A 26,446-nucleotide genomic window follows, 5' to 3' on the forward strand; every position below is an offset into this window, starting at 1 on the left:
ACATTCAGTGGCTTGGCCTCCACAGCCTTCTGTGGTAGGGAATTCCATGGGTTCAACATCCTCTGGGTGAAGACATTTTTTGTCATCTCAATCCTAAATGGCCTACCCTGTATCCTGAGACTGTGATCCCTTCTTCTAGACCCCCCAGCCAGAGGAAACATTCCTGCATCCAGTCTGTCCAGCCCTGTCAGAATTTTATACATTTCGATGAGATCCCCTCTCATTTTTCTAAACTCCAGTCAATACAGGCCTAGTTGGCCCAATCTCTCCTCATACGGCAATCCTGCCATCCCAGGAATCGGTCTGGTGAACCTGGAAAGTATATCCTTTCTTAGGTAAGGAAACCAAAGCTACACACAATACTCCAGATGTGGTCTCACTAATGGCCTGTACAGCTGCAATAGGAAACATATGGGTGCCCTATACACATCCCCTTGTGGGGCATTGTAGGGAGTTTGAAGACCTCAGAAGAATCTCAAGAATATTAGTCGTTCTTTACATTTGGTGCAGCACAAGTAATGGATGATCTTGGGCCTGAGAAGTAATGAGAGAGCACAGCTACAACAGTAGAGAGAAGAGGGGATGGCCAACAAACTACATACTCATCTCCTCCTCCAAATTTAGCAGTTCCCAGTAATGCTGGCACCTGATTCTTTCTGTGTGGTTGTGCCTCCACCAAAAAGAAAATGATTCAATTTTCCTCTCATCAGGATTGTGTAGGTCAGTTTGCTTCCTTGTGTAATGTCGTAATAGTTGAGAAAACCTCTTTACATTCATTTCATGAATATTATGAAAGGCATGTATGTTACACAGCCCTTACTAAACTGCTGAAAGCTACAGGAGTCCATTTTAACATTTTATCTGGACAGGGCACTTGTGCTCCAAGATCTGTGCAAGGGCAGACGGAGACTTACTGAACTTAAATTTCTCAAAAGCAGAATGAATTGTGCACTGGGATGCAGTATATTCCAGGCCTTCATCAACGAGGTGCTGAAAGCTGTCAAAAGGGATGGTCTTGGAGTATCTGCTCCAACATTTCTGAAATTGGATGGTGGTTTCAAAGAACCAGCACAGGCATGACGGGTTGAATGGTCTCCTTCTGTGCTGCAGGAGCCTATGAAAGAATTGCAGTGCTCCCTTTTTGAAAATGTACCAGCAAACTAACCTGATGATTTGGTGCATTCTACTCATCATCTTGAATAATCACCTAACTGATAGACTATGGTGATGAGTGTCCCCTGGTGCAATATTATGGCTATCCACAACTTGAGTGGATCTCAAAGACAGATATTGGAAGATAACAACTGTTGATTGATCTTGGTACCTGGAACTCCAGCTAGGTATCGGCATTAACCTGGACACAATTCTTTTGCAAAGGATACACAGTCTTACTTCATTTTCTTCTATGACATCAAATTCCTCATATAGGTTATGCTTATAACACTTAAGACATTTCTCCTCCATGGCTCAGAGTTTCTAGATAAACAATGAAAGATTTAGGAGCAAGCTAAAATGTGAATATTATTGTGGAAGTGAAATTGTTACAGAAAGGAAGATCTCCAACCTACACTGGCCTTTCGCTGAGCACTATGGAGGCCTCATGTCTCATAGGTATGTCTCTATCAATGCCACTCACATAAGGACCTAAACTGTGCAGTAGTCGGTGATGAATGGTAAGTGTAAGTGACACTGGCTGCCTAGGACATCAATATGGCTGGTATACTGAGAGTTGCCTTGCCTTCCATGTCTCTTGTGCATCAGATGAAGAAACTCTGAGACCTGGTTTGAATGCAGAATGTTCTGCCACAAACCATTATTAAAACACAATCTATGAATTATTTTCAAAGAAGAATTAAATAATTGTTTGAAAAAGAATATTAAAAGCATTGAACTCTGCTTACGCGGAGAAGAACATCACTGTTCTTCGTTTTGTTAATGAACAAAATGGTCTGTTTTTGTGCTGTAACATTCTATGATTCTGTTTGTTCAGCTGCTTGCACTTACAAAGACTTGTTATTTATATGAGTAGTTAGCCTTGACATGGCCAGCTGTAGCATGTGGTAGCAAGACCTGTGTGTTGGCGTTGCAGGGGCCTTATAGTGTACTGCCACTAGATGTATGCTGCAAGTGGCCAGCATTGAACTATCGCCAGGCAGCTCCAGTGATGCTAGCCACAGTTAGAGCCATTCTTGACAAGGCATAACACATTGTGGACACAATTCAAGGCCTCAGCAAGATTTCTGAAGTTTGCTTATGATTGTACTCGAGGCCTATCCCAGTGGGTCCAAAAGCTTTCTGGGTCTTGTAGCCCAAAAGGCAGAAAGCATTCATAAAAGATGTTCTCTGCAGCCTAAGATCTTCATAATAGAGCTTGTTAATATTTGTCACTGATGTAGTTGTTGGCTCAATAGTAGATTACTGTGCACACAGTGTTTTCTCTGTCCTCTGAATCAACATGGATAAAGGGGCCCAGGAGCAGAGGAACCAGAGTTTAAATACGCACAAATCATTGGGCAGAATTTAATGCCCCGTGGGTGGGTGCATGCCATACCCGATCGGGCGTAAAATAGTGCACGATGATGTCGGGTGAGTGTCCTGACGTAATCGTGCACTCATGCGATATTTCGGTCAGCAGGTGCGCACGAGAGTCGGCAGTGCACCCGCTGACAATTAAGAGGCCTATTAAGGCCATTAAAGTTTCAACTAGCGGTGATTTATCACTGCCCGTCCAACGTTACGGTTGGCAGGCGAATCGGCCAGGCAGTCTTTTCATTTTTGAGGAAACCTCATCCAAGGGTTTCCGATATTTAAAAAAAAAATTGTTTGGGCAGAATTTTTATCATAAATATGTTTAGGTGAGTGATTCTTATGTGTGGACATTTTTTGGGGATTTCACACTGTTTATTTTTGTACTTAAAACTCTTCAGGCTCACTGAGACAGATTTCTGTCTTCAGAGAGTTTTCATTGCACGCTCCCCCGTGCCCGCGCTGACTTCAGTGCTTGCCCTCTTCCCGCCTCCCTCCTGGTAACGTTGAGCTTTTCAGCACTCCTTTTATGCTGGCTGGCCGTTAAATGGCCAGCCAGCATGAAATTGCAGTCAGGGACAGATAGCGGGCAACGGTCCGTATCCCATCAACTCCCGGGCCCTCCCACCACACCCACCGATGACCCGAAAATCCTGCCCATTGAATGCAGCAGGACAAGTTGAGAGGCTCATTAATAAAACCTCCTAGGCTTTATCAATAGGGGTATGGAGTACAAAAGCAAGAAAGATACAGGCCTGAATCTTTGGTTCGTCAGGCGTGTGCAATCGGCGCTCCCAAAAGCGGACGCAAAATGTGCTTCCGCCTGTGATCTGCCCCCGAACGCAATTTCACACTGGCTGGCCGATTAATGGTGAGCCAGTGTGAAACGCACGCTGAGGAAGTCTCACCGCTGCCGAGGAGGGTGGGAAGAGGGCGAGCGCCAACAAAAATGAGGGTGTGTGGGTGCTTCTAGCAAGCTCCCTGAAGGCAGACAGCTGCTGCGGAGTTACCTCAGGGAGCTACAAAGCTGGACAGATTAAATTGCAAGAAAAAAATGCACCAAACTGTGTCTATGCAGCACATTCAAGCACCTGACAGCAGAACCCAAAAAACAGATTTTTAAAATTATAGTTCACCCCAGACTTTTCATCCCACCCTGGATCAAGGTTTCAGTGAAAATGTACTGGCCGCCTGGCTGATAGACCCATCTGCCATGTAAAACTGGACGGGCCATGTAAAATCAATTTCAATTGCATCCTTAATGGGCTTAATTGCCTGCTTAATTGTCAGTGGGCGCGCTTCTGACTGCTGCGCATGTCCGCTGAGTGAAATATCGCGCTAATGCGCAATGACATCAGGATGCACACCCGACGACTTCTCGTGCGATTTCACGCCCTGTCGGGTCAGGCGTGCACCTGCACAACCAGCGTAGAATTCTGGCCATGTTAGACTTGTATAAAACACTGGTTCGTTTTCATCTGGAGCATTGCGTCCACTTCTGGGCACTACGCTTTAGGAAGGATGTGAAGGCATTGGAGAGACAGAGCAGAAAAGATTCACTGGGATGGTTCCAGGGGTGAGAAACTTCAGTTACGTAGGTAGATTGGAGAGGTTGGGACTGTTTTCCTTGGAGAAGAGAAGGCTAAGAGGAGATTTGATAGAAGTATTCAAAATCATGAGGGGTCTGGACAGAATAGATCGGGAGAAACTGTTCTCATTGGTAGAAGGATTGAGAACCAGAGGTAATTAAGGATGTAAAGTAATGGCAAAAGAAGCAATGGCAACATGAGGAAAAATATTTTCATGCAGTGAGTGGTTAGGATCAGGAATACGCTGCCTGAGAGTACAGTGGAGGCAGGTTTAATTGAGGCATTCAAGAGGAAATTGGATTATTATCTGAAAAGGAAGAATGTGCAGGGCTATGGGAAGAAGGCAAGGGAGTGGCACTAGGTGAAATGCTCCTTCAGAGTTCCAGTATAGACTCAATGGGCTGAATGGCCTGCTGCTGTGCTGTAGCCATTCTATGATTCATTCTATGATAAAGGGACATGATTGCTGCACATGCTCCATGTACTCTAGCAGGTGCACCCGAGTGGAAAATAGATGCATATAAGTGGAAAACAGGTGCATGTAAGTGCACTCCCCTGGCATTATTAAGGGACAAGCTGCTCAGGGGACCTCTGCCCGTGATACGCTGGCTCATCTGCTGCATTGCCAGATGCGCCACTTCTTTCACATCATTGAGTAATGCTGAGAAGGTGTCAATTGCTGGGTTGCTGCTTAGTGCCAGTGTGGTAATTACTCAGGAAGCTTGACGAATAATGGAGTTTATTATCCTTCTGCAGGCTGCTGGCCTTGCTCCATAAACAAACACAAAAGATATCTGACCAGTATTCAGGTCTATTTAACAACTCACAAGCTGCTTTTTCAGTACATGATATATAAGAGTTGTGACAATTTCCAAACATATATTGATGTAACTATCAGTGAAAGTTTTGGTAGGCTACACTGTCAATGTTGTTTAACAGTAATGTATATCGGAGAATCAGGCAGAGATCAGTGTGCCTGATTAATAACTGCAAAATCCTGAGTGCCATAATCGGAAATGATGACCTTCACAACTTATTGTCCAAACTGTGCTACCAGTGAGTGAAATCACACATCAGAAGAGATTCAAAATTTACTTTATGGTGCTTAAGATCAATAACATGGATTTGATCTGATGCATATTGTAGTAATTGTAAGTTAAACCATTTCTTACTGTTATGGGGATCATGTGACTGAATAGGCCAATTAGCCCGAAGCGCAGGGAATCTTAGGAGGCGGAGCTTTTTAGCCTTGGTTTGGAACAAATATGTAGCCTCACCAGGAGTCTGTTAATAAAGTTTATTGTTTCTTACAAGAATCCCATCCTGCACTTTTAAGTTTATTATAATTGACGACGAGGATAAATAGCACTGATGCAGCATCTCGCCTCGCGACTGTGAGTATTTCAATATTTTAAGGGGAGAAAGAAAAGAAGTATATTCACCAGCAATGCCTCTCTTTAGCAGAATTGACTCATACGACTCATCCGTTGAGAACTGGAGTCAACACATTGAGCGATTAGGTTTCTATTTTGTAGCTAACAAAATAACAGCTGAGGAGGAACAGAAGGCAATTCTCCTAAGCGTCTGCGGGAGCAAAACCTGTAACCTAATACGAAGCTTGACGGCTCCGAATGCGCTGAATTCCAGATCCTTCACTGAGCTGGTCAACCTCGTGAAAGGACATTTTCAGTCTAAACCCTCCGCGATCATGCAAAGATTCAAGTTTAACTTTCGAGTAAGGGCCCACGATGAGCCGATTGCAACATACATCGCGAAGCTAAAACAGTTAAAGGAGCGCTGTACTTCGGTGATACTTTAAACGACATGTTGCGAGACCACTTGGTTTGCATCATAAACGATGACGCCAGTCAACGGCATTTGCTTGCAAAAGTTGAGATACACCTGAAGCACCATGGAGCTAGCGCTAGCCATGGAGAATGCTGAGGGGGACTCGCAGGCTCTGTAGAGTGTGCAACATGGCACCGTTTTGTAGCTAGGGCAGGAACCTGCTGCCTGGCATGGAACCAAGACCAGGGAGGCTACCACAAAGTGGGACATGGTCCCTACTGCTGAAAAATAAAAATAAATGCTGGAAGCAGCTCACCAGTAACCCAGAAGTTAAAATGTTACCGTTGTAGGGGAAATCATGCACCCAAAGTCTATAAATTTAAAGAGGCAGAACGCCATTACTGCCACAAAAAAGGGCATGTTGTTAAACAGTGCAGGACTAGATCAAGGTAGCCATTCAGACAGCAGGTCAAGTTAAATGAAGTGCAGAAGTTACTGAGGTTGACGTTTATTCCCTACACAATTTGAAAGCCAGGAAAACTGAACCAATCACTGTTACACTTCCAGTAAATGGAAAACCTCTGCTCATGGAGGTGGACACGGGGTACTCGACCACAGTGGTTTAAATACCTCAGAGAAGGTACCCAGCCATTGAGTTTGGAGAAAGCCGCTGCTCAGTTAAAAACGTATACAGGAGAAGCAATACAGGTGAAAAGCATCACCTCTGTACCTGTATCATACAGGCAACAGACAGCTCAGCTGCCAATAATTGTTGTAACAGGAGAAGGACCTAGCCTTCTGGGCCGTGATTGGTTGAAAGAAATCAAACTAAACTGGTTGGAAATTTTTCAGGTCAGGAATTTCAGAGTTACTAAAAAGATGATAGAGTATTCAGAGATGACTTGGGGAAAATCAAAGGTCTACAGTTTAAAAAATACGTGGACCCTGAAGCAACACCGTGGCTTTTTAAGGCAATAACTGTTGCTCTAAAAGAAAAGGTAGATGCAGAATTATGTCATTTGGAGAAGTTAAGAATAATACAGCCAGTCCAATTTTCAGAATGAGCAGTGCCCATAATCCCTGTGCTAAAACCAGACCAAACAATTCGCATCTGCGGGGATTATAAGTTAACGGTAAACAAGGCTGTGAAATTGGACAAATACACAATTCCAAAGATTGAAGACCTGTATGCTAACCTTGCAGGAGAAAGATCCTACACTAAATTGGACATGAGCCATGCATATTAACAACTCAAGCTGGACAACACATCAAAAGTTATGTCACCATAAACACACCCAAAGGCCTTTACCAATATACATACCTACCCTTCAGCGTGTCCTCTGCCTGTACGATTTTCCAGAGAACCATGAAAACCTTACTACAAGGACTTCCCTGAGTTATAGTGTACCTGGACGATGTCCTAATCACAGGATCCACAGAAGCAGAACATGAGGAGATTTTTAGAGGCTGGCGTTTGTTTAAAGAAAGAAAAGTGCACTTTCCAAGCAAGGGAAGTTATGTATCTGGGCCATCGAGTGAATGCCCCAGGGTTGCATCCATTAGTGGACAAAGTCAGGGCAATCAAGGAAGTGCCCGCTCCTACCAGTGTTACAGAGCTCAAGTCTTTTTTGAGCAGGGTAAACTAATATAGTTGATTCTTGATTAATCTATCTACAGTGTTAGCCCCTTTACACTTATTACTGAAGAAGAACCACAGATGGTCCTAGAAAGCACAGCAAGAGGAAGGCTTCCCAAACTCATCGTTTCTGCTAGCGCAATATGACCCGTCTAAGGAACTAATACCCACTTGTGATGCATCTGCCTACAAAGTGGGAGCAGGATTGTCACACATGATGGGGGATGGATCAGAAAGATTGACAGGATATGTGTCCAGAACCCTTTCTGCAGCCGAGAAAGGATGCTCATAAATTGAAAAAGAGGGCTTATCTATCATATTTGGAGTAAAAAAGTTCCATCAGTATTTGTAGTCAACACTTCACCATACTGTCAGATCACAAACCACTGTTAGGATTACTTAGTGAAGATAAGGCAATCCCACCGATAGCCGCCACTAAAATTCAAAGATGGGCTTTAATTTTGTCAGCATATGAGTACACTTTTATGCGCCGTCCAGGTGTGCATATAGCAAACGCAGACGTCCTCGGCCATCTCCCTTTGCCCAATAGTATTAGACAATACCAGTACCTCAAGAGGCAGTACTTGCGTTGAATTTCCAGGACTCCTCACCAGTCTGTGTGAGACAGATAAAGAATTGGACAAATCGGGATCCAATTTTAGCAAGTGTCTGTGAACAGGTATTACAAAGGTGGTCAAATGCACAAGTCCCTGAAGAATTAAAACAATTTTTTGTAAGTAGATCTGAACTGAGTTGTCTTGTTATAGGGAGCAAGAGTCGTTATCCCTGTGCAAGGAAGAGAACCACTATTAGAAGAACTTAATATTGTGCATCCTGGTATTTCAAAAATGAAGATGCTCACAAAAAGTTATATCTAGTGGCCAGGTATAGACAGTGATATAGAAGAAATGGTGAAACACCGTCTCCAGTGCCAGCAACAACGGAAGTTGCCCATTTCAGCTCCACTGCATCTGTGGGAGCGGCTTGGTCAACCCTGGTTAGACTACATACAGACTATGTAGGTCCATTTCTAGGTGCCATGTTTCTTGTGGTTATCGCTGCACATTCAAAATGGATGGATGTGTTTGAAGTGAGATCACCTACTCTCTCTGCAACCATTGAAACACTGCGCCAGAGTTTCAGTGTTCATGGTTTACCTGAAGTTATTGTGTCAGACAATGGTACGGCTTTCACTAACACTGAATTCCAAACATTCGTGAACCTAAATGGGATTAAACACATCAGAACAGCACCGTATCATCCCTTGTCCAATGGGTTAGCAGAAAGAGCAGTATGAACCTTTAAAGCAGGCATGAAGAAACTATCAGAGGGAACAATGAAAACACGAATTTCAAGATTTCTGTTCAGCTATCACACAACTCCTCATGCGACCACTGGTTTAACACCTTCAGAATTGTTAATGAAGCATCAGCTTCAGACAAGGTTGAGTTTAGCATTCCCTAATTTAATGGGGAAGGTGGAGAGAAACCAGGGGAGTCAGAAAGTGAATCATGACATTCACAGTAAAGGTTGAGAGTTTATTGTGGGGGAGACATTTTTTGTACGGAATTTTGCAACTGGACTGAGATGGGTCCCTGGGACAATCGTCACTGAAACAGGACCTTTATCTTATCAGATAGAAGTGGAAAACAGGATTGTTAGGAAACAAATGGATCATCTCAGAAGTCGAGAAACTCTCCAACAACCAGTTAATTCACCTGAAATCGAAGTCAAAGCCAGATCAACAAAGAATTGACATACCCAATGTCTCTGTTGAAGTAAATAATTCTGAGCTGCCGTTGCCTAAGGATGTCCCTGATGCTGCAGTTCTTGTGCAAGTTGATCCAATGGAAGAACCTCCAGTTATAGAGTTGTGTTCCTCTACCCAAATCTGAAAACCTCCTCAAAGACTAAATTTATAATGGCATGAAATGTATATAATATGTTTTGCAAATTATAAGGTAAAACAAGATTAAAGGGGGAGGAATGTAGTAATTGTAAATTAAACCATTTCTTACTGTTATGGGGATCATGTGACTGTATACACCAGGCTTGTCCAACCTTTTCACTCAGGGGGCCACATTTACATATTTTTCTCACTCAATTGGGCCGATGAGGAAATTTCGGAAAGATAAGGTTTGGCACAACATTAAACTGAATTACTCCTTTGTGAGTGCGTGCATGTGTGTGTGTTGGTGTGTGGTGGTAAGCGTGAATATGAATCCTGAAACTGGGTGCAAGGCAGACTTGCACTCCGCCACTGCCCGCCGCCCCCCGCACACACTCAGTCTCTCACACTTCCCCACCACACACACACTCAGTCTCTCGCACTTCCCCACCACACACACACTCAGTCTCTCGCACTTCCCCACCACACACACACTCAGTCTCTCGAACTCACCCCCCAACAATCACCGACACACTCTCATTCCCCCCACACTGACAGACACACCCTCTCATTCCCCTGACACTCACAGACACACTCTCTCATTCCCTTGACACTCACAGACACACTCTCTCATTCCCCCCACGCTCACAGACACACTCCCTCATTCCCCTGACACTCACAGACACACTCTCTCATTCCCCCCACGCTCACAGACACACTCCCTCATTCTTCCCCCCACACTCACAGACACACACTCTCACTCAGCCACCCCCTCACACAGACACTGTCACTCCCACATACTCACCACGGCACTGTCTCCTCCTCCTGACATGAGTTCACCCTCCCAGCCCACCAAACCTTCGCCCGCCAAAACTTCACCCCTCCCGGTCTCTAAAACCTTGCCGTCCGCAGGCCTGACGTACCTGGCTCCCCAGGCTGGAGCACCGATGTACCTTTGCTTCCCTGGCCCAGCAGTTCTCAGCACACTTACCAATGCTGCGTTCAATGCTCCTCCAATCAGAGACTGCTTCTCTCCTGCGTTTGAGCCTATCAGCAGCAAATGTAGGAAGGAATCAGTCTCTGGTTGGAGGAGGAGCTCCATGTAGAATCTTCCATTGAAACCCACCTGTTTGAAAGAAATTTTGAAAACTGGCTCCGGGGCTGCATAGAGGGGCTTTGCGGGCCACATCCGGCCCATAGGCTGTACGTTGGACAAGCCAGGTATAGGCGAATCAGCCCTAAGTGGGGGGAATCTTAGGGATGGAGCTTTTTTAGCCTTGGTCTTGGAACAAGCACATAGCCTCATCTGGAGTCTGTAAATAAAGTTTACTGTTTCTTACAAGAAACCCATCCTGCACTCTTAAGTTTATACACATATCAAAGAGTTCATCATGTCCTTCAGCCATGCACCTCAATGACCTCTAGGGTAATGAGCATTTCTCCTGATGTGCTCCATCATCCGCTTGCTCTCTCATTCTATTACAGTTTTGTCCCAAGGCAGAAACGCAAGAGGAAAATTCGCCAGGTTAATTAAACATATGGGAGGTAATATTGCAAGGATCTGTTCCCCCAACAACGATATCGGAAAATCACAGGTGCATTGCCAGCAGCTTTCTAATGTGCACTGCGGGGAGGTGAAATCCCTCCTCACTGCCCATGCTCACTCAAAGTTCCTGCCACAGCATTTTCATTTGATCAGCTACTTGTATACAGCTAGCCATAGGCAGATATTGGCAAAGTGGTAATATCACTTGACTGTAATGTAGAAGCCCAAGCTAACATCCTGGGGACAAAAGGTTTAAATTCCATCATAGCAGATGGTGGAATTTGAATTCTGGAATTAAAAGTCCATCTCAATAATGGTAACCATGAAATTATCATTGGTTGCCATAAAAACCCACCATCTTTAGGGAAGGAAATCTGCCATCCTTACCCTGTCTGATATGTGACCCACAGTGATGTGGTTGATTCTTAACTGCCCTCTGAAATGGCCTAGCAAGCCACTCATTCCAAGGGCAATTAGGTATGGGCAATAAATGCTGATCTTGCCAGTCACACTGACATCCCATGAAAGAGTAATTTTTTTAAGAAAAATATTTCTTCCATTGTAAGTTTAGAAGAGCAAGAACTATTTCAATCTTCAGTAATTACAGTCTACTACAAATTCTAGTATTACACATCAAGTTAAATTTGTTTGCAATTTGCACTAGCTTTCACTTAATTTTCAGTCGAAACAATGGGTAGAGTTTTGCCCTTGTCGGGAGATCGGGAAGCCAGAAGGCGATTTCACGCTGGTGGGTCAATTAAGGCCCACCCAGCGTGAAAGGCGAGCAGCAGCGCTCAGCGCTGCCTGTGCAGGTGGGGGCGGTGGGGGGGAGGGTGAGCAGGTGAGCTCAAACTTTGCACATGCGCACAAGTGTGCCCTTTAGAACCCCCCTGAGGCACAGAGCTGCCCCAGGGAGATGAAGAATTTAAAAAATAAATAAAGAACTGAAAAAAATGTAATAAAACATGTCCCCTCAGGTGACTCAGTCGCATGAGCAGGGATATGTTGTTAATTAAATTTTAAAATCTTTTATTTTTATTTGCTTTTGGAAACCTCATTCTTTAATTGCCTTAACAGGCCTTTTAAGGCGCGCGCCCGCCAGCTGAACTATTGCGCGACTGCGCGTTGATGGCGGGACATTCGCCTGACGTCAACATGCGTCATTTCATCCTCGAGTGGGTCGGGCGCGCGCCCACCCGCCAAGCTAAAAATTTTGCCCAATGGTCCTGAAGTTCCTGGGCTTGAAAAGTGTGGTTTAACAACACAATGTTATTGGAAGGAGGGAGGGAAAGGCTGGAATTAGGGAGAGGCTTTGACCCGGCAGGGCTCTGCCATTTTCTGAGACTGCTGCAAACCACATTTCTGTTTGGAGCAGCTCAATAATATGGCCACCGGTCTAACAATGCTGGACCTCAGGGACAGCCAAGTAATCCTGGCATCAGTATAGAGTTGAGGATGCAGGGGAGGGAGCTCTGTAATTCCCAGACTTCTTTTTTGGATCACTATTAATTGATGCTAGAACTACCAGGAGGGGTCTGGATCCATTTTTGGGGGCTTCTTTTCAATCAGTGCTCCCAAGCCACGCCACCCAGGATTGTTCAGCGATGTGGGGCAGCAAACAACTTCTGCCCATCTCAGGCGGGACTCCCAGTTGTGCCAGAGATGGCGTGGATTTTGACCTGGATATGTTAAGTAGCCTTACACCAGGATTTTAATAGCGCAAAGTTCATCCACAATGGGCAAGCAGAAATTTTGCTCTGCTCTCCTTCTGTCCCCTCGAGGCAGTTCCAGCACTTTCAGGTCCTATTGTTTCACTCATAAACAGCATACCTTTAAAACTGTAAACTCCACTGCCAAGAAAAACCATTAAAGGAGTGAGAATTTTCTTATTTACTTTGGCTGACTAGAACTGTTTTTGTCTGTGGTGGAGCCACTATCTATTCTCCTGGCGATCCCCTGACAAGCCCGCCATGTCTCCATGTAAATTAGTGCATGGGGCCATGTGCCAAGCATGGCAGCCTAGCATTTCTGCAGGCCCCCTATCAGGATACCAAGATCCTGGCCAGTGAAGTGTGTGCTCTTGCTTTACCCTGCCTCAAAGGGTAAAGAGCTCCCTGCAAGCTGGATTCATGAAAATCCCACGTATAACACCATTTGCAAAAGCAATTTAACTGGCACAGAAGAGCAAAAAAATTGTAATTAAAGGTAAGTCATGATTGGCTGGGTTACTTCAGCAAACAGAAACAAACTCAACAAATGAAACAAAGCCGATAAAGCAAACAGATACTATTTTAAGCTCCGAAAGTGCTTTCCTAACCTGCAATGCGCAAGATGAGGAAAAAGTACCCGCTTGTCAAAGAATGTATCAAAATGAGCATATGTTGACAAATCCCAATCACAATTTCAAAAAAAACAGGACGGATAAACTTGAAAATACAAAACCACAAAGTAAAAACATATTTTAAATAGCTGTATAGAAATTTGTGTCGTTCTCACCTGCAAAATGTACAATTTGACAAAGTATTATCACATACATATCCTGATATAAATGTCCAAGTTTTAGCAATTTAACAGGTTGGTAAACAAACTAGCATGAAACATAACTAAGCAGAGTAAATAGCAATTGAATACGCCTGCTTGAAAGATTTGGTTATTTGCATTAGCTGTTCACGTACAGAGTAGCCAACTATAGTATATCACGTTTGTGATGCTTTGCTAGTGGAAAACAATGCAGTGTTATAAATGCATGTTGTTAAAACAGCAGTGAAAGGAATGTAAATGTGATTGCCCATTTATTTTTTTTGTATTACCTTAGGCAGCTTGCCATATATTAGATAAGTGCTGGCAGTGAGAATGGCTCTGAGCAGACTATTTCATTAGAGTTATATGTGGGTGTCTATCTGTCCATAGATCAAAACCTTTCTTACAGTACTTACACTGAATCATGGACTTGAGCATAAATCATTAAACACTTACTGGAAAATACAGAAGCAAAGCGCCAAAAAGAATTGTCTCTAGCAACACCAGTCCTGACGCTCTGATACTCTGAAAAATAAAGAAAAGATTTCATGTAGTTGTTAGATATTATTGTGAACAAGTTAACAAAAAGTGGCACCTAATACTAAATAATAGCTTACTAACAAGAGTCTAATGTTCCTGTGAAGAAAGATCAACTTGTCCATGTTCAATACTGTGTTCACTTTACATTAAGAACCATAGTATGAAAGAAAATTGTGTGAATAACAAAATGAGATGCTGACAAATCACATTTATCATATCAAACTTGTCATTTTAAAGAAAAAATAAACCTCACTAGAATTTCCTGATATTCTACATTTTTCATTTTTTAAAGATTTTTTTTCTTATATTTCTATACTATATATATCTATATATGAGGAAAAATTGGATAAGGCCCAAAAACGGATGCAGGAGTTGCAATGTGTGATGAACCTGCGCCCATCCATTGCAATGCAGGCAGCACAAAACGTGCTGTTGAGTGGCTGCACGTTTGAGAAAGGGGCAGAAAATCGTTAGATGCTAGCATGAACTCAAGCTCGTCTACCCTACTTAAAGCAAGCCTAAACCTCTTAAAGGGGAGTTGTATTTTGGCTTGAGAAGGTGTTAAATTTATTGCAGAAGTCATTTGGACCTTGGAAAGACACAGGGATGGCACAACATGGCAGAGAGTACAGGCCTCAATGTTCTCCAACACAGGACGGGAGGTGGACAGGAGGGGAGAGGTCCTCTATCTATAGTAAGCCAGGAGGCTCTCAGGGCAAACTCAGAGAAGACAATGGTGGCAGATAGCCATAGCAGTCAATGCCAGGAATGCAGCCCTAAGGACCTGGATGCAACATCAAAAGAAGTTCAATGGCCTCACATGAGTAGTCAAAGTTGGTGAACAAATCTTCAAATGCCATATCCCACACTGTTCAGTACACCATCATCACTCACCTATCAACAAGCTCCATCAATCAGCATTCATAGTTTCACCTCGCCCTCACACATTTACCACTGCTGCAAGTCTCACAGCTACATTTCACATACATTGCCAGTTATACCATCACAGCAACCATATCACCCAAACACTCTGCACCACATTCAATAAGCTGAATTTTAGTCACCCCCACCCCACAACCACCACCCTCCCCACTGCTGCCAGCATATTTAAAGGTGGGGCGGCTTGTAAAATAAAGCAGGTGGCCAGCCAGCCACCTTCGGGCCCTCCCCTGACCTGCTCCCACATTACAGTGGGGTCGGTAAGGCATCAAGCAGCCTACTCGCCCTTAGGCCTATTGGGGTCTTAAGTGGCCAATTAACTGCCACTTAAGGGCGTCACTCTGTAAAATCTACCCCAGTGATACCCTTCCCTCTCTCTTGCAATTGTTTGGTCCAAGGGGGAAGGCGAAGGGCAAGGTGAGCTGTCCAACAGCTTTCACTGCTGTTGGCAGGAAAGGGGGTACCTCCTTTGAGGGGTCCCTTGTACCTATCAAGGGCACAACCCCCCCAAGATCGTACCGACCCTCTCTATTCTTCCCCCCCGCCCCCCACGCCAGGCTCTCTAATCTGATTCCCCACTCCACTCGTCACTGGGGCCTCCCAACCATGTTCACTCAAAATCCCTCGCCTTACTTCAAGTCCAGGAGACATCGCTTGTTCTTTGGAACTGCTTATAGTCTCAGTACAGGCCACTACTCTCGTCTGATGCTACTGTGACTACAGAGATGCCAGCATATCAGATTGGTCTGCAGCTCTCTGGAGAGGGACCTCCTTCCTGATCAGCACAGAAACCCAAGCTGACCCTACTAAGGCTACCCCCAGCATAATATTGCTGCGGTCACATTTCTGGACAATGAGCTCCTGACTTGAAGTTTAGATTGCTTGGGGGGAGGGCGGGCAATCTGTCCCCCTGTAAAATCCACCCCAATGACACACTTGTCTCTCTCTTACCGGACATTCGTGCGTACCTGAAGATAGGCATTGTTGCATGTCCTCATCCTGAAGGTGGAGATGGTGCTTGCTGTCACTGCAGTGGCAATGACTGAAGCTGTGGCCAGCAGCTGGATTGAAATGATTAAAGATGCTTGTGTGTTCCCACCTAATCCTTCCTCTCACATCCCAGCACCCCCTCATCACACTCACTCTACTGGTTTATGGAAGCATATGCACCTCGTGCTTTCCCTCTCTTCCTTCTCTGTGACCCTACCCTTGTGACTTTCATCTTTCAGTTACCCAAGCATTGCCACTAAGTCAGGCAGTGGTATAGGGATGTGAAATGCATGTGGAAGAAGAAACCGATGATGAAGAAACACCATTATTCAATCTCACACTCATTGCCGCCAGCTCAGATAGTGAAACTTAAGAAGGTAGCATAGAGGTGGAATCTCTACATTGTGAGTCACCAGGCACGTGGGCTGCAGACAGGACAATGGAAAAGGTAGCACTTTTGGCAACTCGCTGGAGGATGAGGCCGCACATGAGTTCTTTTGTAAGGAACTCAGATCAGGAATTCCATCTGGTGGTGTACAGATAAAAGCTGATGGGTATCCACAAAGATGGTGGAGTGTTCGCAAGCCTGCCTTAAAGCTTGTAGCCACTGTATAGCAGCATGGAGAAGTCTGGCACAAACTTGGCACAGGGCTTTCTGCAGAGTTTGGAGCCTAGTCTTTCCAGCCTGTGGTGGCCAACTCCATGAGAACATTTGCAGACCTAACCATGATGCAGCATCTAATGGCCGATAGCACAAGCTGCCCAATGTTCGAGTGCTGCAGTAAAAGCTCAGAGTAAAGCCATGAAAATTGCCTTGCAAGTTCAAACTGTTGCCATCATGGTTGTGGATGCCAGTGTCCAAAGGGGTTTGTGGGATATCACAGCAGTCCAGCAATGTGCCCTCCAGCAGATAATTATACTTCTTTAGGTGCTGCCCTGGGGAAGTGGCAGTGGCTCCGTGCGTTGTGAACCTGCTATCCTCTCTCAGCACAACAAAATTCGCCCTTCCAACACTGCCACTTCTTCAGAACCCTTGCTGTGGCCTGACAGCCCAACCAGCCCCAACTGCTGCTGTCCATGCCAAGTTCAGGTAGCTTGAAGCTGGGCCTTCTAGGGCCACAGTTGTGTGAGGTTATCCTGCAGTCTTTCCCACTGAAAAACACCAGCCACACTGCCACTACTGGCGTAACACTGAGTAGAAACACTAGGAAAGGAAAAGGCAAATAGGAGACAGGCATGAAGGGAATGGACAAGGCAGATTAGTTGATCTCTGATGGAATATTGAATGGTTTGTTTAATGAAGTTGATTTGGAATGGTTGTTTTGTGGAGTCTTCTATTTCAGCATTGCAGTCAAGTGTGATAGTCAGTGACAAAGAGAAGGTTGAATGGAGAATTGGGATTGTGCTCACTGTACCGCTGTCAGATGAGTTGTTTGTGGTCAGTTGGCTGGAAAGGGGGTGTGTTGGTTGCCTCTTCCTTTCTCCTCCTCCTCGTTCTCCTCAGTTTCCTGCTATATACCTATTGGCAAGGTCTGTAACCTCATGATGATGAGCTTCTCCAGGGTGCAGCAGGTCGTGATGAATCGTAACACATATTGTGAAGGGTACTGCAGAGTTCCTCCAGAGTGACCAGGCATTAAGCACCCCGTTGGTCTGCTCAATGGCACTTTGAGCAGCAACACATCTCTCATTATCTGCATGATGCCTATGTGTGCTTGGGTAGTACATTCGAATCATGAGGCAAGTGGTCAGTGGATTGTCTTTGTTGCCCAGCCACTCTCTGGTGGCTTAAATATTGATGGTACAGCTGGCTGGTGCAGGATAAAGGCATCATGTTTACTGCCAGGATACTAGGCATTTACCTGCATGATGTGCATGCACACCAACTGCACATTAGGGAGTCAGCCCCTCATGGTTGCGGTACATCTCTACATTTAGATACAGTGCCTGCAGTGTGCAATATCAATGTTCTCTTTAATTTCTCTTTGCTGTGCCTGGCCCGCTTTTTCCGCTGTGCGGTCCTTTAAGATTGTCACGAAGTCATGCATGTGTGCATCTTAAAGGAAACATTGGTTGAATACAGCAATTTGTTCCCTTGTGTGGTAAATTGCAAATTGTTGAGCAGCAGCACACCCACACAGCTTAGAGAGAATATTGAATGACACCCTGCACCATGGGATGCCCACTATGCTGGTGAAGTCATGTGCATTTTCTGCCTTCTTCTCACTGTCTTCCTCTCTCCTGGCATTCAGAGTGTCAATCAGTTCCCTTTTACAGCACTGGGTGGCAAACTGGAAGATGTTAGACATGTTGCCTACTGTAACCTGGAAGGATCCCGACACCAAGAAGTTCATAGTCATGGTAACATTGGCAGCCACTGGCAGCGCTGTCCTCATCCTGTTCTGAAGCGGCAGGTCTGCCTGCAAATTTCAGTGAGTGCCTCTTCTGTAAAACGGAGATGGACTGCACTTTGTTCTTGGCTGATGGTGAGGGAAGAGAATTGTTGCCTGAAGACGGTGGGTAGTATGCCTCCTGCTGAGAGCCCTGCTCCCCATTCTCCTTTCTCGCAGTGAGCAGCTCATCCCTCTGTGTGTTGCCTCTGCTCATTCTCCCTGTCATGCTGCAGACCGAGAGGGATAATAACTATTGGGAGCAAGTGTTCTGAGCAGAACCCTTGAAGGCAACACCACTCCCTGTAGAATTCACCAGAGGGAAACTCACAGCATTTCTAGAAAGTCAGGCAGAGCCAGGAGTAATCAATCAGCAACTACCCTGAAAGTAATTGATGATCCTTCTAAATAGCGCTGGTGTGGTGTTCTTCCTGCTGCTGGAAGCATGTTCAGCTGTGTAAGGTTAAGAGAGGGCATTAGCTGGAGTGTTGAGGTTGAAAATGGCACCGTTAAGAGTAAAATCAGAATTTCACGCTGATTGACGTCACAATGGGTGGAATCATCCCAGATTTACATAAAGTGCTGTAGTGGGCGGGGCAAAAGTCATTTTATCCGCCGACCGCAATGGTGGGTTTTTGCACTTTATTGCCCCCATTCCCACCTCATTAATTGTGCAGCCACAGAAAACACGCCGTCTTGCTGGCGGACGGCCTCTAATTTGCCCATCATGCCATTACCTCGCCACCTCCTCGTGCAGGACACCACATTTAAACTGCAGCCACGTGCACACTTCTCAATGCTTGCAGCCCAGGTCTGCTCCGATGAAAATATGGCCCAAGAAGAGTGCAGCTCCCCAATTCAGTGACACATCCCTGGAAAGCCTTCTGGACTCCTTGGAGATCCCACTGCGATGTCCTCTACCCCCTGCTCTGGCCACAGGAGGCCCATCAGACTCACCACTTTGGCTTGGGAGACGGTGGCAAAGGTGGTCAGTACCAATGGTGCATACAAATGATCGGCCATCCAGTGCAGAAAACAGATGAATGATCTCATCCATGCCACCAGGGTAAGGCAACCATCTTGTCACTCTAAACTCACACACTCACAAGGCCATCACGCATACACTGGCATCTCATTCACTGCCAGCTCAAGTGACATCACTACTCACTCTCTCACACACACTCTCACATCTCCAACTGACCTCATCTCCTCTGGAGACTGCCTCCTCAGCCCTCACCATCTTTAGGCCACTTGCACAGATCAACATGTGCCTCACAAACATCCTGGGATACCCCCCCTTCCCCAGTACAGCCCTCGTCCTGCAGCCTCTTCTCTTGCCTGAGGCCACTTTTCCCCCTTCCCCAAGCAAGACCTAGCCCTGCAGCCATTGAAAAGCCACCCTCGCTTTACGGCTGGTCTGGCAGATACCTGCCCATGAGAGCCCCTAAAAGTGATGTGGTGCTGCCTGCAAAGCCTGGCACTGAGGACTGTGAGTGTTGCCCGAAGCAAAGTAGGCAAACAAACCCCAAAGTCCTGAGTGAAGTGCAGCTCGCCAGGTGCATGTTGCTTATGTACAGTTGTGAAACACGTCGGTGTGTTGCCTGGATGATCCAGCGAGGGGGGATGATTCCAGTGAGCAGGGCTAATAATGAGGTACTAAAGTATTGAAATTAGCTTCCCGATGTGCAGCGACAGGAAGCGCAGCCCACCATTGATGGTTGGAGTGGATGATCGCAAACTGGTTTCAAGATGGTGTAAAGCCGATATTTGGCCTTCTCGTCATATTGTCCCCCACCAACCGCACCCCCCGCCCAATCCCCCACCCATCATAATGCCCGATGCCAATAGGGCTGGAAAATTCCAGCTAATCTGTTTATTCTGCACACTTCTTATGCAGACTCCTAATGCTTGTGCTAACAATTTTACCAAAAATGGTACCTGGCATTAACCACACTGGAAATGTATGCATGCAGCTCGGACACCATTTTGCACCCAAAGTGACATCCATAGAACTAAAATTCAGCCCAAATCTTTATGGTATGCATCTTAAAAGAAATTGGACTTGTTTATTTTTTTAAATATGCCTGTAGAGGTCTAAGATGCATGAAGAAAACATCATGGTGTATCCCTAAAAATTGCAGCACAGTTAAAATATATTGAGGGAAGTGCTGGAACAGTGAGCGTAATACAAAACAGGTAACAGTGAAGCAGCAGCAGGTTTTACAGCCCCCCAAAAGCTTTATTCCAATGAAGTCAATGCAAAAAATAATTAGAGTGCAAAATTAGTCTAAAACAAAAGGGCAAAGCAGAGGGAGATCTTAATTTTGAAACCTTGCATGTGGTGAGATTACATCATGTTCAAAGAAAGGTTCTTTCAAAAAGTTACTTAAAGGAGGTATTCAAACCCCCAGGCAGAAAGCCAATGCAACATCAGGCCAGTTGTAGTGACTTTTGCTTCACTGGTCCCTTTAGAATGCATTAACGCAAACTGAGTTTGATGCTTAATTCTAGATTCAATGGGTTTGAGGTACTAAGGTTAGAAGTAAGCCAATGCAAGTTGCTTCCTTCAACCCTACTTTAATGCATTAGTACTCAAGTTATAAATCTTTAAAGTATGAGAATTATTAATGGATAACAGGCTTGAAATGTTTACACAGCACCACAATTCCTGGTTGTGGAGCTAAATGTGGTTTGTGTCTCTGTCTCCATCACTATCGAGGTGGATGCATTGAAATAATTAGGTGGAAGTTTTAGAAAAAGTATACATCTTCTCTTTCTGGCATGTCTGTAAATGTTTTCACTTCAGGAACTACCTTCCACAGAAACAAATTCCCCGAACTGCTTGCTACTCAAACATTCATTTTGTATTTACAGAAAATGAGATATTTATTTCCATATATGTCCACCATCTACAAGGCATGTCAGGAGTATGACTCCCTCAGTATCGTCTCAGTCTAGTGGCTTTTAATCAACAACCTTCTGAGGGTTTTACCAACTAAACCGAGCTGACATTTTAAAAAGAAAGACTTGCATAGCGCCATTTATGACCATCAGGTGTCTCGAAGGACTTTACAGCCAAAGAAGTACTTTTAAAGGCTATTCAAATTGTAATGTGACTAGTAATTACTGTTGTAATGTAGAGAACATGGCAACCAATTTGTGCATATCAAACCCCTGCAAACAGCCAGAGAGCTTGGTTTTAAGGTCAAGGAGCATGGAAGAATCCAGTACCGAAAATGATTTGTGCAAATCTTAGAGCCCATTCTTCCCAGCATGAAACGAGAGGCCAATTCCATTTGCACGCTTGTGGACCCAACCATCGACAAGCGGAATACTCTCCACTTGAGTGCAGCTCCAACAACACTCAAGAAGCTCAGCAGCATCCAGGACAAAGTTTAATTAGCACCCTATCCTTCATCTTAAACACTCACTCCCTCCATCACCAACTGACAGTAGCAGCATAGCATACCATCTACAAGATGCACTGCAGTAACACATCAAGGCTCCTTTGACAACACCTTCCAAACCTGTGACCTTCGAACTCTGCCACCCAGAAGAACAAGAGCAACAGGCTGATGGGAACACCACTATCTGCAAGTTCTCCTCCAAGCCATCATCCTGATTTGGAACTATTCTGCTGATCTTTCACTGTCGCTGGGTCAAAATCTTGCAACTTAGTCCCTAACAGCACTGTGGGTGTACCTACATCACATGGACTGCAGCGGTTCAAGAAGGCAGCTCACCACCACCTTCTCAAGGACAATTATAAGGGATGGGCAGTAAATGCTAGGCTTTCCAGTGATGCCCACATCCCACAAGTGAACAAATTAAAGTGCCACAAAAAGCAGATTTTTATTGCAGATATAAAAAGGGATAAAAATCTGGGGCCTTCTTGGCACTCACCTAGCACAGTTCTGGCACATCGATATACCGGCCTTGCACAAGGTTTCCCTGGATAGGGAGCCAACTGTCTGAACACCTCTTTACAAGCAGGAGGATTCCATCACTCCAAGGGACCTGCTGTTTGACTGGCTGCATTATGCCTAGCGAGGTCAGGCATACCAGCTGGAATTGGGAGAAATTGGATCCCATCTGTGGACCAATGTTAGGAACACAGCATGGCTCCCTGAAGATCGATGGTTGATGGTTCCTACTAGATGTACTGGAAAACTTTAATGGTGGTGAGAGGAGGGGGGCAGTAATGATGCAACCACTCTGGAAGTGAGAAATTCTGCCAGACATTCCGACATATAGGGCAAAGATAAGACAAGGTAAGGCCAAACAATCAGCAATCCCTTCCCATTGACCTCTGCCCCTTCCCCAACTACCACTCCCTCCCTCCATCACCACTGCTCCCCCTCTGATGATCACCACTTTTATAATGTTCCTTTCACCTGTACTGATGCTTCTCAATTTATTAAACATAAAAGTCAAGGCCTATTAGTGGTAATTCTATGAAATCACTTCCAATGGCCAAGGCACTCCCCCAAGAATGACACTTATCACAGGTGCCAAAACCCGAAAAGACCACCCATGGTCCTGCTAGAAATGAACTCCATTGTGTGTTTGGTTATGTGTGTCTGTTAACTGTGCACTGTGAGCTATTAGTCAAGCCTGGGTGTGGTCACTGAGAAGCAGATATTGAAAGAGCAGCAAGCTAGAGCATGAGAGAGCAGACATTTTAAAATGTGCTTGTAAATAAAGCCCATCTACAATCTCCAACAATGAGGATACATACCTACTAACATTCATAGCTTCACCTCACCCTCACACACTTAGCACTGCTGCATGCCCCATGCCTACATCTCATAGTTTACAAACAATGGCAGCCACACACCCAGTCAGATTACATGAGCATTGCCATTCCCATATGGTGTTGCCTCAATAATCCTAGTAATCTATTGGAGGAGATATTTGTGAGACTCTGCAAGTGCCTTTGAGCACTGTAATCCAGAGCCATGATGGCAGCTGTCTGAGTTTCCACTGCAGCGCTCAGACACTGGGCGGCTTCAGCTTGCACGTGCTATAATGGAAGCCGAGACAAGGGCCGACAGACTCTGCATGATGGTTGGGTCCACAAGTGTACAAACAGAATTGGCCAGCCCTTTCATGCTGGCAAAAATAACTTCCAAGATCTGCACAAATCCCTTTTGGTGCTGGACTCTTCCATGCTCCTTGACATTAAACACAGACTTTCTGGCTGTTTGTGGGAGTTTGCTGTCCGCAGATTGGTTACTGTGTTCCCTACATTGCAAAAGTGACTAGTCTTCAAAAGTACTTAATTGGCTGTAAAGCACTTTGAGATGTCTGATAGTCATGAAAGGCACTATATAAATGCAAGTCTTTCTTTATAAAGTGTCAGCTTGGTTTAGTTGGTAAAACTCTTGCCTCGGTCTTAGAGATTGTTGATTAAAAGCCACTAGGCTGAGACTCCAGTGCATGACTTAGGGAGTGCTGCACGGTCAGAGGCACCACTTTTAGGATAGTAAATGTTTAGAGGGATGCAAGAGATCCTATGACAGTGTTTCAAAGAAGGGTCAGGAGTTACTCCAGTGTCCTGACCAATCTACACCCCTCTGTGAGCATAATCAAAAACACATTGCCTGGTTACTCATTCAGCTTCTGACCTTGATGTAAATTAGTTACTGCTATTGACTATATAGCACTGACTGAACCTCAAAAGTAATTCATTGGATATGAAATTCTTTGGGATAGATTGAAGATGTGATAAGCCACAATGCAATACATGCTGTTTCTTTCTTTCAACAGATCTTCACAGTAACACAAATGCCTAAAAAATGCTGTTAGTGTGTATGGATCTGTGGGCGGGTTTGTAAACTTTGCTATGCTAAGCCTTTATATAACACAGTTAGGCCTCATCTGGAGTATTGTGTTCAATTCTGGGCACACACTTTAGGAAGGATGCAAGGCCTTAGTGAGGGTGCAGAAGAGATTTATTAGAATTGTCCCAGGGATGAGGAACTTCAGCTATATGGTGAGACTGAAGAAGCTGGGAGTTGTTCTCCGAAGAATAGGAATGGTAAAGGTTTAAAAGCTTTGATAGACGTGATCCAAATCAGTTTTGATAGGGTAAATAAGGAGAAACCATTTCCAGTGGCAGAAGGGTCAGTAACCAGAAGACACTGATTTAAGATGACTGGCAAAAGAACCAGAGGTCAAGATGAGGAAACATATTTTCACACAACAAGTTGTCATCTGGAATGCATTGCCTCAAGGGGCAATGGAAGCTGATTCAACAGTAACTTTCAAAAGGAAACTGGATAACTTGAAAGAAATGCAGGACTATAGGAATATAGTAAGGGAGTAAGACTTGTTGGATAGCTGCCACAGACTTTGATGGGTTGAATGGTTTCCTTCTGTGCTGTACCATTCTATTAATCTACGGACACTTATGTTTCAGGTTGGCAAGACATCTGGGAAAGCTACTAGAAGAGATTCACTGGGGGGGAAAAAAATTCTTGTGAATGTTGAAGGAGTAATGCAAGATTTTTTTAAAGTTCATTCACGGGATGTAGCTAGGCCAGCATTTATTGCCCTTCCCTAATTGCCCTTGAGAAGGTGGTGGTGAGCAGCCTTCTTGACTCGCTGCAGTTCATGTGGTGTAGTACACCCACAGTGCTGTTAGGGACGGAGTTCCAGGATTTTGATCCAGCAACAGTGAAGGAACAGCGATATATTTCCAAGTCAGGATGGTGAGTGACTGGGAGATGAATTTCCAGGTGGGTGGTGTTCCCATGTGTCTGCTGCCCTTGTCCTACTAGATGGTAGTGGTCATGGGTTTGGAAGGTGGTGCCGAAGAATGGAGTGGGGGCAGGTGTTTGTCAGGACTGCACCTTTTCACTGAGCTGGTTCAGTTTTGTTCTAGGTCATATGGTGAACAAGGCAATGGGAATCAGAGGCACAGATAGCAGTAAGCTTAAAATTGTAAGAGTAGATCAGGAGCTACTAAAAAATTGAAATCCATAACAAATTTAGTGATGAATGACAAATCAATGTGTGCTACCATTGTGAAAGTATGTTTGCTGAACCCTTTCTCAATATATCAGACAATAATTGAGAAAAACCTAAATGTTCCACTTTGCCTGATATCACTTTCAGAACAACGTATGGCTCCTGTTGATATTCTTCCTCCTTGACATGTAAAAAAAATCCTTTGATACTCACAGACACGTCTTAGTAGCAACTTCCTAGAGTGCCCATGTTTTCTGAATTGTATCCCATTGGGGAAGGGGTTACATCAGCCTGAATGCATCTAGGTGAACACATTCATGTAAATAGATTATGTCTTTAAGCAAAAACAAAAATACCTGGAAAAACTCAGCAGGTCTGGCAGCATCTATGGAGAGGAGCACAGTTAAAGTTTCGAGTCCGAATGACCCTTCAACAGAACCAAGTAAAAATAGAAGAGAGGTGAAATTTAAGCTGGTTTAAGGGACCGGGGGGTGGTGGAACAAGAAGAGCTGGATAGAAGGCCAGTGATAGGTGGAGATAACCAAAAGTTGTCACAGACAAAAGGCCAAAGAGGTGTTGAAAGTGGTGATATTATCTAAAGGAATGTGCTAATTAAGGGTAGAAAGCAGGACGAGCAAGGTACAGATAGCCCTAGTGGGGGTGGGGTGGGGGGAAGGGATCGAAATAGGCTAAAAGGTAGGGATAAAACAATGGATGGAAATACACTTAAAAATAATGGAAGTAGGTAGGAAAAGAAAAATCTATATAAATTATTGGAAAAAACAAAAAGGAGGGGGAGAATTGGAAAGGGGGTGGTGATGGAGGAGAGAGTTCATGATCCAAAATTGTTGAACTCAATATTCAGTCCGGAAGGCTGTAAAGTGCCTAGTCAGAAGATGAGGTGCTGTTCCTCCAGTTTGCATTGAGCTTCACTGGAACAATGCAGCAAGCCAAGGACGGACATGTGGGCATGAGAGCAGGGTGGAGTGTTGAAATGGCAAGCGACAGGGAGGTCTGGGTAATGCTTGCGGACAGAACGAACGTGTTCTGCAAAGCGGTCACCCAGTCTGCATTTGGTCTCTCCAATGTAGAGGAAACCGCATTGGGAGCAACGAATGCAGT

At 44.8% G+C, this 26,446-nt stretch overlaps 1 protein-coding gene across 3 annotated transcripts in view; it reads right to left on the reverse strand.

Annotated features, from left to right (window-relative positions):
• Positions 1-26,446, reverse strand: part of gpr158a (G protein-coupled receptor 158a) — a 642,328-nt gene that overhangs the window by 240,375 nt on the left and 375,507 nt on the right. For all 3 annotated transcript variants that reach the window (XM_078538078.1, XM_078538082.1, XM_078538086.1), the window contains one exon: positions 13,950-14,018. In XM_078538078.1, the coding sequence (XP_078394204.1) occupies positions 13,950-14,018 (69 nt within the window). The remainder of the gene's footprint in view (positions 1-13,949; positions 14,019-26,446) is intronic.

The sequence above is a fragment of the Cetorhinus maximus genome, chromosome 3, assembly GCF_964194155.1.
Source record: "Cetorhinus maximus chromosome 3, sCetMax3.hap1.1, whole genome shotgun sequence".
Lineage (NCBI taxonomy): Eukaryota > Metazoa > Chordata > Chondrichthyes > Lamniformes > Cetorhinidae > Cetorhinus > Cetorhinus maximus.